Source organism: Triturus cristatus, chromosome 1_1 (assembly GCF_964204655.1).
Source record: "Triturus cristatus chromosome 1_1, aTriCri1.1, whole genome shotgun sequence".
Lineage (NCBI taxonomy): Eukaryota > Metazoa > Chordata > Amphibia > Caudata > Salamandridae > Triturus > Triturus cristatus.
The window spans coordinates 22,024,613-22,044,342 of record NC_140579.1 but is presented as its reverse complement, the minus strand read 5'-3'; the positions used below and the strand labels follow the sequence as shown (position 1 = coordinate 22,044,342).

Genomic DNA, 19,730 nt, shown 5'->3' with positions numbered 1-19,730 from the left:
CCTGTGAATGTGAAGCTTTCTCTGGAAACTGAAGTGCATCAGCTGCTTTGTTAGTGCGGCGCCTGTGGATGAGAAGCTTTCTCTAGAAACAGAAGTGCATCAGCTGCTTTGCTAGTGCAGCGCCTGTGAATGTGAAGCTTTCTCTAGAAACAGAAGTGCATCAGCTGCTTTGCTAGTGCGGTGCCTGTGGATGTGAAGCTTTCTCTGGAAACAGAAGTGCATCAGCTGCTTTGCTAGTGCGGCGCCTGTGGATGTGAAGCTTTATCTGGAAACAGAAGTGCATCAGCTGCTTTGCTAGTGTGGCGCCTGTGGATGTGAAGCTTTCTCTGGAAACAGAAGTGCACCAGCTGCTTTGCTAGTGCGGTGCCTGTGGATGTGAAGCTTTCTCTAGAAACAGAAGTGCATCATCTGCTCTGCTAGTGCGGCGCCTGTGGATGTGAAGCTTTCTCTGGAAACAGAAGTGCACCAGCTGCTTTGCTAGTGCGGTGCCTGTGGATGAGAAGCTTTCTCTAGAAACAGAAGTGCATCTGTTGCTTTGCTAGTGCGGTGCCTGTGGATGTGAAGCTTTCTCTAGAAACAGAAGTGCATCTGTTGCTTTGCTAGTGCGGTGCCTGTGGATGTGAAGCTTTCTCTAGAAACAGAAGTGCATCAGCTGTTTTGCTAGTGCGGTGCCTGTGAAGCTTTCTCTAGAAACAGAAGTGCATCAGCTGCTTTGCTAGTGCGGTGCCTGTGGATGTGAAGCTTTCTCTAGAAACAGAAGTGCATCAGCTGCTTTGCTAGTGCGGCGCCTGTGGATGTGGAGCTTTCTCTAGAAACAGAAGTGTATCAGCTGCTTTGCTAGTGCGGCGCCTGTGGATGTGAAGCTTTCTCTAGAAACAGAAGTGCATCAGTTGCTTTGCTAGTGCGGCGCCTGTGAATGTGAAGCTTTCTCTAGAAACAGAAATGCATCAGCTGCTTTGCTAGTGCGGCACCTGTAGATGTGAAGCTTTCTCTAGAAACTGAAGTGCATCGGCTGCTTTGCTAGTGCGGCGCCTGCGGATGTGAAGCTTTCTCTGGAAACAGAAGTGCATCAGCTGTTTTGCTAGTGCGGTGCCTGTGAAGCTTTCTCTAGAAACAGAAGTGCATCAGCTGCTTTGCTAGTGCGGTGCCTGTGGATGTGAAGCTTTCTCTAGAAACAGAAGTGCATCAGCTGCTTTGCTAGTGCGGCGCCTGTGGATGTGAAGCTTTCTCTAGAAACAGAAGTGCATCAGCTGTTTTGCTAGTGCGGTGCCTGTGAAGCTTTCTCTAGAAACAGAAGTGCATCAGCTGCTTTGCTAGTGCGGTGCCTGTGGATGTGAAGCTTTCTCTAGAAACAGAAGTGCATCAGCTGCTTTGCTAGTGCGGCGCCAGTGGATGTGAAGCTTTCTCTAGAAACAGAAGTGCATCAGCTGCTTTGCTAGGGCGGCGCCTGTGGATGTGAAGCTTTCTCTAGAAACAGAATTGCATCCGCTGCATTGCTAGTGCGGCGCCTGTGGATGTGAAGCTTTCTCTAGAAACAGAAGTGCACCAGCTGCTTTGCTAGTGCGGCGCCTGCGGATGTGAAGCTTTCTCTAGAAACAGAAGTGCATCAGCTGCTTTGCTAGTGCGGCGCCTGCGGATGTGAAGCTTTCTCTAGAAACAGAAGTGCATCAGCTGCTTTGCTAGTGCGGCGCCTGTGGGTGTGAAGCTTTCTCTGGAAACAGAAGTGCATCAGCTGCTTTGCTAGTGCGGCGCCTGTGGGTGTGAAGCTTTCTCTGGAAACAGAAGTGCATCAGCTGCTTTGCTAGTGCGGCGCCTGTGGGTGTGAAGCTTTCTCTGGAAACAGAAGTGCATCAGCTGCTTTGCTAGTGCGGCGCCTGTGGATGTGAAGCTTTCTCTAGAAACAGAAGTGCACCAGCTGCTTTGCTAGTGCGGCGCCTGCGGATGTGAAGCTTTCTCTAGAAACAGAAGTGCATCAGCTGCTTTGCTAGTGCGGCGCCTGCGGATGTGAAGCTTTCTCTAGAAACAGAAGTGCATCAGCTGCTTTGCTAGTGCGGCGCCTGCGGATGTGAAGCTTTCTCTAGAAACAGAAGTGCATCAGCTGCTTTGCTAGTGCGGCGCCTGTGGATGTGAAGCTTTCTCTAGAAACAGAAGTGCATCAGCTGCTTCAGAAGCTGGCTGAGCCCCCGCTCCACCAAGCCATTCTCTGGAAATGGTATAGCTTGACATGCATGCTGCCCCACCGCGTGTTGCTCATCGTTAAATTCAGGTAACTAAAAGTATAAAGTAAACATTAATACACTTAAAAAAGCCCTTTTGTCTGCATGTTTGTGCTGGTGAGTTTCCGTCAGTGCAGTGTGCCGTTCTCTTCAGAGTCAAGTGACATGATGTGGGGGTTTCTTTTCAGCACCCTGCAGCATGACCTTCTGGGTGCCGTCCAAAATGAATAACCAACAACAGCCCCCGTTAGCTAATAGCTTTTATATGAGATGGCACTTGCACGACCCTGGAATCCGCTCCAGATCCCACACCTTAAACAATAGTGGCAGGTTCACAATTCCGGAATGTGATATCATTAGGGGACGGGATGTGGCCTAACAGCTAGAGTGGTCAACCTCGAAGCTGGGGAACCAGGTTTGTGTCTCAACAGGGATGCTCAACATACTGTGAATCTGGGCAAGCCAGTTAATCTCTCCGTGCCTAACAAAATGAATGTGTCCGTCTGTAACGCACCTTGTGCTCATGTAAAGAGCTCTGATACCTTCGGGTTGAGTTTGCTCTATATAAAACTAAAAGAAAAATTATACTGTTATCTCAGTAAAGGTCACTTAAATACTTGCTCTTTTAGCAGTGCGGGCTGACTGGTGGGAAGCGGTGGTGCATGTTCACAACTCCGTGTCCAGAGATAACTGGAAACGTGAGCATACAGTGTTGTTTCGGGGGTTCGTTTCCCACCCCTCTCGCAAGATCCCATCTCGGAAACCCCCACGCGCCAGCTGCGGCGTGTGTGTGTTGTTGAATTATTAGCTGCACTCTAGATTCTCAGTAGAGTATTCAAGAAACTAGACTTGCATTTTTACAAATTTTCGAGGCCTGATCATGTAAATTAAATCAGCGTTTCACAGGGATCTTTTATTTTTAAATACATACAAGTATATTCAGAGCCATTCCTGGCCACAAACCGGAGCCAGGAACATTATTTTACATTTATTTTCAGTGAATTTAAATGACTGAGAGGGTATGGCGTAAAGGCCAGAGCTGCTGACGTCGAACCTGGGGATCCAGGTTTGCGTCTCGGCGTAGGCTCGACATCCTCCGATTCTGGGCAAATGACTTAATCTCCTATCGACTACGGTCTATGGGCAGCGCCTAAAGACTCTCATTGAAAGCATTATAAATTGTAATAAAATAATGAGAGAAATGTAAAATAGGTTCCTGGCTCCGGTTTGCGGTACTTTATTAGTGGGTACTAGGGGGGACTGCGGGAACAATCACCAGTTGCTCGGCCTTTAGTAGCTCCCAATGATTTTACTGATCAGAAGTAGCTCTCGCCACAGAAAAGGTTGGAGACCCCTGGTGTACACGGATTACTGGTAGCACCAACGGTTTCATGCAGTAAAAAGTAACCACTGTAGAACGAGCAGGATTTGCAAGAGGGACAGTCGTGCACCTATTCCGCACACGCCCGCTGCCTGTGTCACCCTCCTATAGAGAATTCCAATGCTCTGATGTTATTGTCCAACTTACGACATGCTGTGTAAACTGCGCATATTATTTACCAGCAGATAATAACAACAAATACGACGTATCCAATGTGAGCAAGTAGCGGCCTATAGGTGCATTGCATCAGGAGGAAGCGGGGACCACTTACCTATTTATTAGGAGAAGGTGAACCTGTCTCGGGCCAACAGCTATGGCACTCTGTAACAACTCTGTAACCTCAGCAACAGCAACAGCAAATCCTGCCGTACTTCCGCACCGTCTTCAGTGTTACTGGTGGAAGCAGAAGTTTTATATTGTGAATTCAGCTTTGTCGCCAGAATGAAAGGGGACGTTGAAGGACGTTAAAGGGTGTTGAAGGGCATAGTTTTCGGACTCTAACTGGAAAGTGTGGACACGGATGTGTGCAGGTATCTTACAGCTTTCGGGCGTTTCAGAGATGCACAAAGCCCACAATGCCCATGTAAGCAGCTAGTTTTCCCACTCGCATATTTGGGAGCAGATTGATGTCTGGGCAGTGTTGGTAGAGTGGGCACCAAACTGTGCTCTGCCGGCAGCAGGCAGAGTTTTTGCCAAACTCCGTGCTCCAAGCAGAGCACAGAATGTGGCAAAACTGTACCAAAGAAGCAGAGTTTGCCGCCCACTCCTAGAATCAACTTCCCTGGTCACATGACACAGCAGTGGGTGATATGAATGAGTTTACATGACACAGTCTGCTGGTCCAAAACAAGTCACATGACACAATCTGTGAAATTCTGAATGTTATCACATGAAGCAGTGCAGTGTAGGATTTACTGAATGAGGCCACATGACATACTCTATGATATTTTGAATGGGGTCACATGGCACTGCATTGTCTGTTATATTCTAATCTGTGTCACATGACTCAGCACATGGAGAACTTCACATAATAATATAAATCCTGAATGATTTCCACCCGTCAAGGAGACATTTTACAAGACCTACAGGTGATATCACACACACTGAGAGCACAGCTAGAGCGGCCAATGGAGACTGGTTCCTTCTCATGAACACTCTGTATGCCACGCTCTGAATACAGGTATTTGGACCTCTGCAGTGATGTGTGTCGTCCTAATGGGGTCTCACACACTATAATCTTTGTTACAGTTTAGCTACAGGCTGTAATCTATAGCGCCTAGACATCAACGGAGAGAGTGGATGTTACATTTGTGCTACATATGGGAGTTGGGTGAGGACAGAATGTGTCTATTGTGATTTAATGTATGGGGACAGGAGTCCATTTTGGATTCCCCTATGTGTGAATAGTACATATGATGGAGGATGGAGGGACCTGCCAGATAGGGAGGTAGATTGTGGAAACCTTCTGCAGGTCTTTGAAGTGGACCAGACATCTGTGAAAGGAAAGGAATGAGGGAGACAAACGATGCTCTGAAGGACATTCAGTGCCCACTTCCTGCATCCTTCATCCCCAGAAGAGTTAATGCAGTTCTGTGCAGCAGCCGGGAGGGAAGGCCTCTCTTCTGAGCCTGTGTTTCAGATTCCTCTGTCACGGCACACCCAGCTCCGCTCTCTCTTCCTGCCAATACAGTGACAAAGACTTTAGCCTGACCAGTCTGTGCTGAAAAATAAAATGTTAGAACTGCCTGAAACCAGCTCCAGAGATGGAGCTCTCGAATTTTCATCTACATCTAAAAAAACTAGGACAAATATTAGTGATAAACCCAGGTAACTGTGCCAGGAGTCTCTTTCACCAGTGTCAAGACCCACAACGCGCTGATGGAGATAAATATATCAGTTTCAGAGCCAGGATCCTTGATTGCCGCTTCCTTACAGGTGAGGGGAACCTGGAAAGGACCCCTGCAAGGAGAGCTGTGGCTGCCTATAGAATAGAGAAACTGTCGGCTGCCTATAGAATAGAGGAGCTGTCGGCTGCCTATAGAATAGAGGAGCTGTCGGCTGCCTATAGAATAGAGGAGCTGTGGCTGCCTATAGAATAGAGGAGCTGTGGCTGGCTTTGGAATAGAGGAGCTGTAGGCTGCCTATAGAATAGAGGAGCTGTCAGCTGCCTATAGAATAGAGGACCTGTCGGCTGGCCATAGAATAGAGGAGCCGTAGGCTGCCTATAGAATAGAGGAGCTGTCGACTGCCTATAGAATAGAGGAGCTGTCGACTGCCTATAGAATAGAGGAGCTGTAGGCTGCCTATAGAATAGAGGAGCTGTGGCTGCCAATAGAATAGAGGAGCTGTCAGCTGCCTACATAATAGAGGAGCTGTCGGCTGCCTATAGAATAGAGGAGCTGTGGCTGCCAATAGAATAGAGGAGCTGTCAGCTGCCTATTGAATAGAGGAGCTGTCGGCTGCCTATAGAATAGAGGAGCTGTTGACTGCCTATAGAATAGAGGAGCTGTCGGCTGGCTATAGAATAGAGGAGCTGTAGGCTGCCTATAGAATAGAGGAGCTGTCGGCTGCCTATAGAACAGAGGAGCTGTAGGCTGCCTATAGAATAGAGGAGCTGTGACTGCCAATAGAATAGAGGATCTGTAGGCTTCCTATAGAATAGAGGAGCTGTTGACTGCCTATATAATAGAGGAGCTGTCGGCTGCCTATAGAATAGAGGAGCTGTCGACTGCCTATAGAATAGAGGAGCTGTAGGCTGCCTATAGAATAGAGGAGCTGTAGGCTGCCTATAGAATAGAGGAGCTGTGGCTGTCAATAGAATAGAAGAGCTGTCGGCTGCCTATAGAATAGAGGAGCTGTGGCTGGCTATAGAATAGAGGAGCTGTCGACTGCCTATAGAATAGAGGAGCTGTGGCTGCCAATAGAACAGAGGAGCTGTCGGCTGCCTATCGAATAGAGGAGCTGTAGGCTGCCTATAGAATAGAGGAGCTGTTGACTGCCTATAGAATAGAGGAGCCGTCTGCTGTTGCCCTCATCCAATGTGCTTTACATGGAGCTACTTCTCTGGAAATTTCTTGGCTGTAAACTAATCAACATACTTGAGCCGAGCATCACTGTTAAAGTGACAGGGTACGACCACGATAAGGAGGTTTACACCTCTAGCCCCACCCTAAGCCATATTAGAGAGGAATTTGGTTGCTGTATATGGTGTCAAGAAAATCTAGTTTTAAATTAAATTTCTATGCTGCCGGGCAGCAATTTGCAGAGATTAATTTTGCACACTCTGTAATATGATCAAGGGTTACTCGTAATATAAAATTGTCATTATTCTACAAACTAAAGAGTTTCCTGTGGAAATCTCTACCTTTATCTGGGGCAACACGCCATCACCCAATCCAAATGCCTAGTTACATAGCTGGTCACCCTAACAAGAGGTCAGTGCACGTGAAAGTAGGTGACCACTTGCATCAGGAGAAAAGAAATCAATTTAAAACAGAAATGTTTTCAAACGTCTTAGAAAAGGAGAATTCGGTTTCTTTCCAAATTTCTAAGATGTTTTCTCACATTATGCTTTACATTTTTATCCAGCTTTTTTCACATTTTGCTCCTTCATATCCCTGTTAATTACTGTCATTAGAATTACTCGGTGCGTTGTATTAACTTGTATATGATAATGTAAGAGGTCACTGTACATTACACTGCTTGTATATTGAATCTGGCTCTCAGCCTCAAGTAGGACACTGTAAATAATCCATGACTGTATATTGTGTGCGGCTGTCAGAGTGCGTGGGGTCACTGTGCATTGACCCTGCCAGGAGATCATGTGTGTTCCACTCATACATTTATTAATGCACACAAAATATGAATATTTCACTTCCTTCTTTTGTTGTATTTGCCAAACAGTATCTCACCTTTAGGAGTTCCCATGCGGGCACCTCACACTTCTTTTCTATCTCTGTTATCAGGGCGTTGAGAGAGGTGATTTGATTGGACAGTTTGGTGATATTTGCATTTTCTACCATGGTAATTTTCTTCTCCATCTCCTCCAGTCTCCCGTGCAGTGTTTGCTCATTTTCTTTCAGGAGTTGCTGCAGTTTTTTAATCTCAGATTCAAGTTTCTTCTTCTCAGTTCTTAGCTTGTTCTGTCAGAAGCAAAGAAATGCTGGTTAGATCTTATAAAGCTTCCTATAGGCCGTCCTGAGAGTGGGGGGTCCAGGAGGAGGCTGGAGGGGCGGCCTATTGTGATTGTCATCACCTTGCACAAAGGGTTTGTCTGAGTGACATCCAAAAAATGACATTTGAAAGAGAATTTAGATTTTTCACAGCCTGGTGGGCCGAAAATCTGTATTTTATTAAAGACCCGAGGTCTAAGATTATGCAAATCTCCTCAATTGCCAGCTCACAGCAGCAACAATCGAAGAATATAGAACTTCAATAACATTCTAATAGGCTATAAAGTTAGATAGTTTCTAAGATCCATAACTTCCTAATGAAAAACTTCATCAGTGAAAACTGGCTACTCTGAAAAAAAACAACAATACAAAATTAAGGACTTTTCTCCATTAGGGAGGGTTCCAATGTGGAGGAATAATCTTAGCCTCCGTGTCTCTAATAAAATCCAGATTTTCTGCCCACCAGGCTGTGAAAAATCTAAATTTTATGGCATGACACAGAGGCCCATAAACACAAGAGAGCCCCACGTGATGCATGGTGAGGAGAACTAGAGGCGCAGGGTTCTAGGAGCTAGCAGCCTCCAACAACAAATGTTAACCACAACAATAGCTGCTCCTAGTGTAGAGACCACTATGAATTTATGGTTGAATTGGGGGCAGAGCTTGCTCGCGACCAAGATGGCCGCTTGAGCCGAGAGCTCCGTGAATACCGTCCTAAAATCCTCAAATTATCCTGCAGTTGGCACGTGTAGCAAATAAATATTAGTTCCCCCTGAGCTCTGGAACAACGCGGGAGCGGTAAATGACACTCCTGGCAGCTGAGTGACCAACTGCGCCGAAGATAGAGCGACGGCAGTGGTGTGCTGAGCTGGGCCTCAATCCCCGAGCTTGCCTGAGTGCGAAACGCAGAGAGCATCCGGACCTCCCCTACGAGCCACAGACGGGTGACGCGAGTGGAGATCAGCCGCGATCGGGAGCGGCGGAGATACCGGAGAGGCGGACCTGAGAGGTGAGCGCTCGGCGCGAGGCGACCCCTGTGTGAGGCCTGGGGCTGCCTCTGAGACGCACCTCGATCCCTGTGCGTGTGAGGAGGACACAGCGAATTCAATATCGCTGCGTGGCTGCCGCGTAATACAGACGGCAGCACTGAGACCCGTGACGAAAGATGCAGGCATAAAGTAAGGAAATACGGCGGGACAGCAGACCTTCCCCACGCTTGCTGGGGAAGCAGACACACCCTGTGGTTGAGCCCACTGCGAAGTTATACGGCATACTACATGCTGCAGCGCCACCATTTTGTGACAGGGTTGAGTGGAGCTAGGACACTACTGCTGAGACCCACAGGGAGCAAAACCAAGTAAAGGCCCCAGGGGGGCTCTTTGAGGAGGCTGCCCTACTCATTTGGAGCCAGGTGGAACACGAGAGACCGGTGGCTGCAGTACAAATTTTGGAGGCGCCAGGGAAGGTGACGCGATTTATTGCGGGCAGTTGGGTGCTGAGTCGCGACGGCAGACCATCGGAGGGGTTCATCTCCCAGACCCCCACGGAGATCGCGCAGCCAGGCCCGAGTTGCAGTGGACGAGTGGTTCCCAGGCAAGCCTGATGAGGTCATAGTGCGGCTGCATATGACATTGGAGTAGGAAGACTGTGGCGGACCTCGGCGCTTGATACTCCGAATACTCAGCGGTGCACTGAGGCCCTGGGCATAGAGGCAGGCGGCGGCTCTGAAGCCTGAGTACCGCGCACGAAGAACACTCACTGCAGGGGTTGCACCGGGTACAGTGGTAATAGGAAGCTGGCGCACCAGTTAGCGTGGAACAATCCTCCAGCAGGTTGTATTAACTGCGAGGGACAAAGATGGGTCGAGTGGATAGAGCGCAGCCAAAGCTGTCATTTTAGCAGAAGCGGTCCAAATCCAGCGACGTTTATGCTGAAACGGCCTCCAGAGAGCATGGCCAGCCCATAGAGGAACAAAGTCCGGATATCCGAGGCATGCTAGTTGCCATGGAAAAAAGTTTGCAGAGCGGCATTTCATCTCTCGGCACGAAAATGGATGCATTATCTTACCGCATGGACTGGATGGTGGAAAGATTAGACAAACATGCCGAGCGGCTGGACATGTCGCAGCGCAGACTGACTGAGGTGGAGGAAGCGCATACCACGCTTGAAACTGAGCACAAGAAACTGGGCAGGGTGCGGAGGGTCTTACAGGATAAGACCGAGGATTTAGAAGCTCGCTTGCGAATTACGGGACTTCCGGAGGCCACACCCATGGGCAATATGGAACAATTCATTGAAAACCTTCTGAAAGCCCTGCTGGGGGAGGATGCATTCTCCAATATGATCTGGATGAGAGAGCGCACCGCTCTCTGGGGCCCCGACCTTCCCCGGGGCGCCGCCTCGCCTAATCATAGCAAAGTTACTCAACTACCGAGACCGGGACGTCGCATTGAAGTTGGCCAGGGAAAAGCAGCCCTTGGGATATGAGGGGTCCGTGATATCGCTGTTTCCGGACTTCACGGCAAGAGTACAGGAGGCGTGCCGACAGTTCATCCCGATGAAAAAGCAGCTACGAGAACTGGGAGTGGATGATGCTATGCTGTATCCAGCCAAGTTGCGTGTTAACAGACAAGGCCGATCTCACATATTCACTGATTCGAAGGCACTGCAGAAGGCGCTGAAGGACTGGTCGAGAGATAAATGTCCAAGCCCGGAGCGGCTACTGCTCGACGAGGCGGCCGGTGGACAGCTGCATGAACAGGACTGAAATAAGTCTCGGGACTGAGAGCGATAAGTACGACAAATGCCCTGGGGTGATGGCGGATGTGATGGGAGAATATCAGAGCGGGGAGAGGGGTTCTAAACAAGCTAGGTGCCTCGGGCTGTTTAAACAACTTTGCGCAAGAATGCTGGCTACTAGGGGAAACGCAGATTGTAATGCAATACTGTGGATGCTAACTGTGTGGCAGGGTGGTGATACCATGGGCCACAGAACTCTAAGTTGGGAATGGACTGCCCGGCGGACAATTTACATCGCAGAGTAAATATAAGGTGCATAGGACTTGAATTTTGCGCTATTGCTGGGGAGCGGGAGGGGGGAACAAGGTATGATGGGTTTTTGCAAGAGCTGTTGATGACGGTATCTGGAGAGAGGCTCCGTGGGGGCCGGATAGCACGCTATATTAGATGAGCAACCCCTGCCCACGCGTGCAACACACCTGGGACTGTTCTTTGTTATTGAAGGTTGGGACGGGAGAGAGGAGGGTTGTGGGGGGTAATGGGGAATGATAGCGGCCATGCTGGGGGAGGTCTGCTGTGGGAGGGGGGCGAGGGGGGGATTTCGAAGCAAGTGTACGTTCTTCTCGAGAGAGAGAGCCTATTCGCGTGCACATCCAAACTGCAGACGAGCACGACAGAAAGCACGGATTGAAAGGTGATTTGAGACCACAGGAGTATGATGGGGTCACATAGCAATGACAATACTACTCCCCAGCCAGGAGCAACACTTAGGGCACTTACGTGGAATGTCAGGGGTCCGATTGATTATAGGAAATTACGCAAGGTCTTACACTATCTGCACAATCATGCCATTGACGTAGCCTTACTACAGGAGACGCATCTCCCAACGAGCAGCCCCCTTCTACGGAGTAGAGGTCTGAGAGGCAACATACACGCTTCCGGCTTCACCACGCACGCCAGGGGGGTGATTACATGACCCTAATTCAGCATATATTTTGACTCTCCTGGACACGGATAGAGACGGCAGGTACGCCATAACAAGATGGCGGGGGAGGGGACTTGACCTGATAATGGCCTCTTCCACCATGTTCTTGATTTTGTTCATAAGTGATCGTTCCGATGTATAGCATAGCTGACCGTATCTGACATTAATCTTTTGCATTCCCCGTCATATACAAGCCTTTGAGAAAGCTGTACTTAAGGAGGTTGAGGGAATCAACTTTCAAACCACCAAAGGGTTCCAGAATCTCACCAAGAAGGAACGAACAGCACTCCAGGGCTTGAAAAATAACCCTGATCTTGTCATCAAGCCTCCAGACACAGGGGGAGCCGTTGTCCTTATGGACCAGGACATGTACCAAGAGGAATGCAAAAGACTGCTCTCAGATACGGTCAGCTATGCTATACATCGGAACGATCATACAGGTCCAGGAACAAAATCAAGAACATGGCGGAAGAGGCCACAAATAACAAACGGATCACTGAACAGGAGGCGGAATTCCTAGTGAGGGAAAATCCCAGGATGCCCAGGTTCTACACACACACATAAATCCACAAAAATCTGATGCCTCCCCCTGGAAGACCCATTGTGTCGGGCATTGCATCAGCCCAGGAACCTCTTTCGCAGTTTTGCGACTCGTTCCTTAGATCAATTGTACAGAAATCAAACTCATACCTCAGGGATACAAAGGACGTCCTCTGCCTGCTACGAGACCTGGATGTGGACACAACTAGGTATTTGTTCATAACAATGGACATAGAGGCACTATACACGAGCATACCACAAAGACGGACACTGGAGGTCGTGGAACACATCATCCTGAACATGGACTGGGAATTCATCACTCCCCAACAATTTATGATGGAATGTGCCAAACTAGCCCTCACGGAGAACTTTTTTGAATTTGAAGATGTGATCTATCATCAAATTGCAGGAACATCCATGGGCAGCAATTTTGCCCCCAGCATGGCATGCCTCTATGTCCAACAATTTGAGGACGACCACATCCTCAACCAGACCAACCCATTCTTCAAACGTCTGAAAGTATGGAAGCGCTACATAGACAACGTGCTCATTGTGTGGAACGGGACAGAGGAAGAGGCAACAAGGTTTTGCAAATGGGTAAACACCAAGGACGAGCACCTCAGGTTCACACACGCCATTAGCAAGGATCACGCAGTATTTCTAGATCTGGATATCTCCCTCACCAGTGACGGTATCACACCTAAGGTACATAACAAAGTCACTGATACAAACCGTTTACTCCTCTATGAGAGCTACCACCTGAAGGCCTTGAGGCAAAATCTCCCGGTGGGTCAGTTTCTTCGAGTTCGAAGGAATTGGACGAATACTGAAACGTTTCAGGCACAAGCAGAACGACTGGAGGAAAAGTTCATGGAACGCCATTATCCAAAGAGGATGGTGAGAAAAGCAAGAAAAAGAGCAAGAAACAACAATGGGGAGTCATTACTAGAGGATGTCACAAAAGAGGACACAAAAAGACTGGTATGTGTTACCACATACACCCCTGTCTCCAACACAGTCCAGAAGATCATCAGAAAGAACTGGCACGTCCTAAACAGCGTAGGGAAACAACGGGAAGCACCTCTGTTTGCCTTCAAACGAAACAAAAGCTTACGCGACGAATTGGTACAGGCCAAGGCGACGGCCCCGGAGGGAGAAGAACAACAGACACTATGGAACCAACCACGACCAGTGGGCCACTACTCCTGTGGGGGATGCACGTCTTGCAACCTCACAACCAATACAAAGGAGGTAGACATAGGCACCAACAATCCCTGGCAATTACGCGATTTCAGTAACTGCAACACGGAGAATGGCGTGTACCTCTTAACGTACCCGTGTGGCCTTAAGTATGTAGGCATGACAACCAGGAAAATAAAGGTCCGCATCGATGAACACCGGCGCACCATTAGGTGCAAAAAGACCAATACCAAGCTGACACGTCACTTTGTTGAGACAAATCACAGAGACACAGACCTCAAGTGGGTTGTCCTGGAGGTCATGAAGAAACGCAAATCTGACCTGATAAAAGCCCTACACATCAGGGAGTAAAGATGGGTCTATCGCCTGCGATCCTGGGAGAACGAGCTCAACGATGAGATCCCATGGCCGCAAATGGGCCGTTAATCAACAACGGATGATACCTGGGTTTGACTACAGGGGTTTTCCTCTGCCCTCCTCCCATGGGGCAAGTAGTTTTGTTGTTTAGGGCTTGAATTTAGAAGCCATTTCCTTTAGTGGAGAGTGACACAGGTCCAACCCACATAGTGGTATCTTCCTATCATAAGTTGGTAAGAACGGAGCCCGATTTCTGTACTAAGGTCCTGATGAATGCCCTGGACACACTTGGGCGATTTTGGCAGAAACATGTCGACCGCTTACACTACGGTTAGGGGACAATCACTTCCCCATATACCGTGCACTGATTTTAATATCATATAGTTACCAGCCATATTAAAATTCATAATTTGATAACTAGAATGATTTTTACCCTCACTCATGTTCTCACGGGCCCCCACTTAGTTTAGAAGTGCATCCCTGTCGTCAGGTGTATGCCCGCCCTCTATCAAACCAAGGTTTTAGAGGGCAAGGACTGGTCAATGATGAAGCATGACACCTGGTGGTGTGTGAGACCAGTCCGTCACATTTTGTGAGATGCCTACACTCACAATTCAACCATAAATTCATAGTGGTCACTACAGTAGGAGCAGCTCTTGTTGTGGTTAACATGACACAGAGGCTATCATTACGCAAGTTTAATGTGCATTTAATACATTGTCAATAGCGCTTGTAACAGGTCTAAAGTAGCAACTTTTACACATACTTTCATTGGACCAATCCGCAGCACCGAGGATATCTCCCGGGAAGAGAGGTTTAGAGGCTGATGCACCCCTAAGGGAGTGTACACCAAGCATAGTAATGTCTACACCTGCTTCTTTCATTACTTAATACACCGATCTTGCTATGGTTGGGGAGGAAACTGCTCTATGAGGCGATTTATAGGATATTGGCAATTGTTCTGTACTTCCTCTCATACTCACAGTCCTTCTCTCATATTGCATCAAGCATTTCACTACACAAAGCCTTTCATTCTCTGTAAAGAAGGGGTAGAAAACAGAAGTTGACATGGTCTCTCTTCGTCTTTTAAATAAAAGCCAACCCTTCTGATTGGTAGGCCCTGCTGGTGATGTCTAAGGCTTTTAAATCTGAAGTTCATCTAAAAGATACCAGGCATAGCAAGACAGTGAGTTTATAAGAGATAAGTTTTGGGGATAACCCAAAATTCTCTCCTCAATTTATTAAGACCTGTAGGACATCTCTAATGTCCCATAATGCAGCATATTATACAGAAAGTGGGTTTAGTACCCACATATTTCGCAGGAATTTTGTAGTCAGTAAGTTTTGTCCCACAGAGACTCCGTCTACAAGGCAGTGACATGCTGAAAAAGCTGATGTGCAGACATTAACTGTTCTATAAGAGAGTCATGATGTGAATAAATCAGATAAGTAATTAACTACATGTACTAAATCAGTTGAAACAGGATTTTAGTTCCTTCAAAGGAACAAATCCATTTCTCCCAAGTGAGTCTATATGCTTTCCTTGTGCCAGGCACCCATGACTCCGATATGAGTCTACAAGCTTCTGCCAAAAGGCCTGGATCTGCCATTGTCTCCTGAAATCCTCCAGGGCATCAGCGTCAGATGTCCCTGCTCTAGAAGAGGATGTGACTCTCCGTCTGTCTGGGCCTCTAATTACTTCCCTGAAAGTTTGAATTAAGATTGGTAAGCCTATGCTCATTTCTAGTAGAATTGAGAACCATGCCTGTGACCTCCAGAGCGGTGTTATCACTACTGAGACCTCCTTGCTCCTGCGAACGTGCAACAATAGCTTAGGTAGTAGTAGTAGGTCTTGATAACATGACAAAAGGAGGGAAAGCATAAGGTGTTAGGCCCTGCCAATTCGGAAGGAAGGCATCCACCCCGAGGGTCTGGTATACAGCAGAAAAACGTCGACAGTTGAGTGTTCAATCTGTCCGCAAAGAGGTCCACCCGAAGGGTCCCCATATCGACTGGCAACTGAGGAAAATTTCCATGTTCAACTTCCTATTGATAGAGTCTCTGAAATTCTGGGAGAACCAATCCGCAACACTGTTTCTCTATCCTGGGATATGCTCCGCTGCTACTGACATGCCTGCCCCTGCTCAGACAGTAACCCCAGAAGACCTTGGCTAAATCTGCAAGACCCTTGGAGCGAGGGCCCCCCATTTTGTTGACGTATCTGACCGCAGATACGTTGTCCATGCACAACATTACTGAACACTTCATTAAGTCTTTGGTGAAGCAGCGAATTGTAAATGAGCCTGCCAGTAATTCCAAGCAGTTGATGAGTAACTCCCTCTCCTGATCGGTCCAGCGTCCCCCTGCTGATGAGTCGCCACATCTTGCACCCCATCCCTCTAAACTCACCTCTGATTCTATCACTATCTCCGGGTGTTCCCCAAAAATGGCTCTGCCATTCCAAGCTTCTTCATTCCTCAGCCACCAACGTAGTTCCTTCTTTCAATCCAGGTACAGAGACAGCATTTGAGAATAAGATTGACATGTTCTTGATGCTTTGGCTTTGAGTCTTTGGAGCACACAGTAGATTGCTCATCTTGTTGAGGACAGAAGGCCTAGGATCCTTGCTAGAGCCCACAAGGGGAGTTTCTTCCTCCCTAAGAGATTCCTCAATTCTTGTGAAGTTTCCTTAACTTTTTCCCTGGCAATTTCAATTCTGCCCTTATTATGTTCATGACAAAACCCAAGAACTGCATTTCCTGGTTTGGTACAATGCAAGATTTTTTCCTGTTTATGACAAAACCCAGGTGTTCTAGTAGGCTCATTGTAAGTTCTATGTGGCGTGAGACCACTTATGTGGACTGTGCCATTATCAGGATATTGTCTAAGTTAACTATTAGTCTCACCCCTCTCGCCCTTAGCCATCCCGCTATGGGACGAAGAGCCTTGGTGAAACACCAAGGGAATGAAGAAAGTCCGAAAGGGAGACTGCACAATTGCCATAGTCCACCCATTCAGGTGAATTGGAAAAACCTTTGGTGTGGAGTCCAAATTGGTATGGTCAGGTATGTATCCTTTAGATTAACCGAGTTAGCCAATCCCCTTTCCTTAGCACATCTCTGAGGAGGTGCATCCCTCCCATTTTGAAATTGTGGTAGACCACCCATTCGTTCAACTCTTTTAGATTTATCACTGGTCTCATCCCTTTGTCCTTCTTCTCCACTAGAAAGATATTGCGGATAAAACCTGACTCCGTAACCTCTTTGGTCAATAAATCCTCTATTTCTTGTGTTACTAAAATAGAATTTTCTTGTGAGAATATCAGTTTTGGGGGAATTTTCCTTTGTAATGGTGTATCTGTAAATTCGATCATGTATCCCTTCAGTGAATCTAGGACCAAAGGGTCCTGATTCACCAAATTCAAGTTTCCACAAAATTGGGCTGGTCTGCCTCCCACCTTTATGGGGTATCCGAAAGGTCTTTCATAGTTCACTTCTGAAGCCTCTCCCGTGAAGTATTTGTTTCTGGGGGTATAAATGACGAATGTGGAGCAAAGTGTGGGTGCGTAAATCTTGCGCCATGTCCCAGGTAGGGTCTTGAAGAGCTTTGGCCACGACTAAGGAACCGACCCCCTGTTCTCTCGGCCCTGCCAAAAACCCTTTCCTGGAAAACGTTCTTGATGGCTTTCTAGGACTTCTGATTTGAGCTAAATGCTCCGATGTACTTAGCTACGTCCCTAATAAAATTGTCCCCCAAAAAGTAGATCCTGGGAGGCAGCTACCCCTCCGCTAGTGGCCAGTTTGACCAATTTGAGATCCATTTTTTGCAATATGCTTTTTCTTCTCTCATTTGAGAGTGCAGTATTTGCGTTCCCCAGGAGGCAGATGGCTCTTTGTGCCCATTAGCGCAATTCCTTGGGGTCAATGAGGGTGTCTTTAAGATGAGCCACTTCAGCCATCTCAAACGTCTTTGTGAGTGGGTCAGTAATATCAAGTAGACAGTCTTGGCAGGACTTGAGGCCTTTATCGATACCTTTCCTAGGGCCTTTTCCTCCCTTGACGCTTAGAGCCACCACCTTTGCGTCTAACTCTGAGGTAGACCCAACTTTATACGTGAGGGTGGGGCGTGGGCATTCGGATCTAAGACGGGACCTGACCTCTTTGGTATTTCCTTCCTAAGCCAAAAGGAGAGGTACTCGGCAAAATGCCGCGATGGAGCCAACTCTGGAGACAAGGGTTGTTTGAGCGGGTCAAACATACTCTCTCCGAATGGGTCAACAATGCCCATTTTTGACCAGGAGGCCTTTGATGACTCGTCAGCTGTACCCATATTCCTCACCTCTATCTCCTCAATATCCATATCAAAAATGAAGGAACAGGATAGGTTAATTTCATCCTCCAATGTTTCATCGCAATGGATGGGAACAGGTACTTCTGGGCCTTTTTCTTGCCCATCTGCAGTGCGCGAGGCACCATCCTTGTCACCGCCAAAGTGTGAAGTCATTTGTTTTGAGGGTTTGGGCTTTTTTACACCCTTTGGCAGGATTTCCCCTGCAGCCCCTTTCCTCTGGACCTTAATCGCCCCATCTCCCCCTTCAGGGTGCCCTGGGACAGCAACTGGCCAACCCCTCTTGGAGAGAACCTAAACTTTTTTATTAATTGTGTCATCCAGTGTCCCATTACCTTATCCAGCGCCTTATTCAGAAGTTCTTCCAGTCTATGCTCCATAGTATTCTCCGAAGGTTCAAGGGACATGGCAGAAGGTAAATATTATTTAAGATTACTGGGCTCAGTGTAAGGAAACAGCTGCTCTGGCAGTTCATTGGACTGCGACTGCCAGAATTCAAGCAGTTGGCCCAATCAGTTGAAATGGCCCCTGTAGTGTCTTTGCTCAGGGGTCCCAATCTCCTAAAATGGCACAGGCGTGTACAGAGTGTGGCTGACCATCTCTTAAGGGTCTTTCCTCTAATTGTGTGGTTCTTTCTTTATTGTTGTGCCCCAGACTATCTCTTTTTTTCTGTTGTTATTTATTAAACTGTGCGATGATTGTGCATCGCACCGCTGCCTTTATTTACATGGGCCAGAAGTCGCTGAGGGGAAAGGAGGGCTGCCGGCATCTTTGTTAAGTAGACGGACTCTCTTCCGTGGCCTCGTCCGTGAGATGACTCCACTGGACTGCTGCTGATGGGTGAGTCACCGCGTGCGCAGTGCGACGGCCTCAGTGGGAGGTGTCCTTCGCAACCCCTTTTTTTTTTTTCTTTCAAGAAGCTCCCGCTATTATGGCAGCGGGATGCGGGCTCACACTTTTCAAAGAAAGCTGGCCTGCAGCAACAAGTGGCATGGAGTCGGACTTTTAAAGAAAAGACCAGTCCACAGCAAGGGCATATTTCTTGGCCTTAAGGAGCCGAGGGAAACGTCGAAAAGTTGTCGGGTACGGAGGTAGTAGGACCTCCGACCCGACGCTGTAAGAGAGGGGAAGTTAAATATAAAAAAACAACCACCCTCCTTCCTAGGGTTAGGAAAAGACATTGGGAGACATGGGAAGTTACACAATAGCCTGGTTGAGCGTGTTAGTGCCAGAGTAGGAGATGGATATTATTCTTATTTTCTATAGAGGAGGGTGGTATATTTCAAGGTAAAATAACTCAATAAGGCACCGATTATGATATGCCCTGTAAAGGCTCCGACCAAAGGGCCGCATCGTAATGGGCCATTCGGTTTACTTTCCTAATTAAGATGAAATATAAGATATAGGCAGTCGGAAAGTAAACTGGACGGTCATTCCGGCTTGCTTCCGACGGGCTCTGAGAGCCCGTCTGCCATTCAGCAGCGGGCCTGTAATCTCAAGGGCCGGTCTGCCCGACATGGAAACCATGTCAAAAACATCTTTGGGGCCCCCAGCAGGGCCCCCTTTGGTGCACAGCCTCCAGTTGGAGTCCAAGGGGTGCCTATGGTGCCCCCCTGATGATCCCTGCACCTTGTGGCTGGCACATTGAGGTGCCTGCCATTGGGTGCAGGGATGAACCGCATCTCCAATTTTACTATGGGAGCATGCATTACGGCCGGTTTACAGCTGGAATGCATGCTCCTATAGTGGAATATAGGTACACAAAAAACTGTCACAGTGGAAACACATTTAGA

General features: G+C 47.9%; 1 protein-coding gene across 1 annotated transcript in view; it reads right to left on the bottom strand.

The window, feature by feature from the left end:
- The window catches only part of LOC146869185 (E3 ubiquitin-protein ligase TRIM39-like), an 84,971-nt gene that overhangs the window by 50,331 nt on the left and 14,910 nt on the right, over positions 1-19,730 (bottom strand). Inside the window, exon 3 of the mRNA XM_085643044.1 lies at positions 7,509-7,739. Coding sequence (XP_085499170.1) covers positions 7,509-7,739 — 231 coding nt within the window. The remainder of the gene's footprint in view (positions 1-7,508; positions 7,740-19,730) is intronic.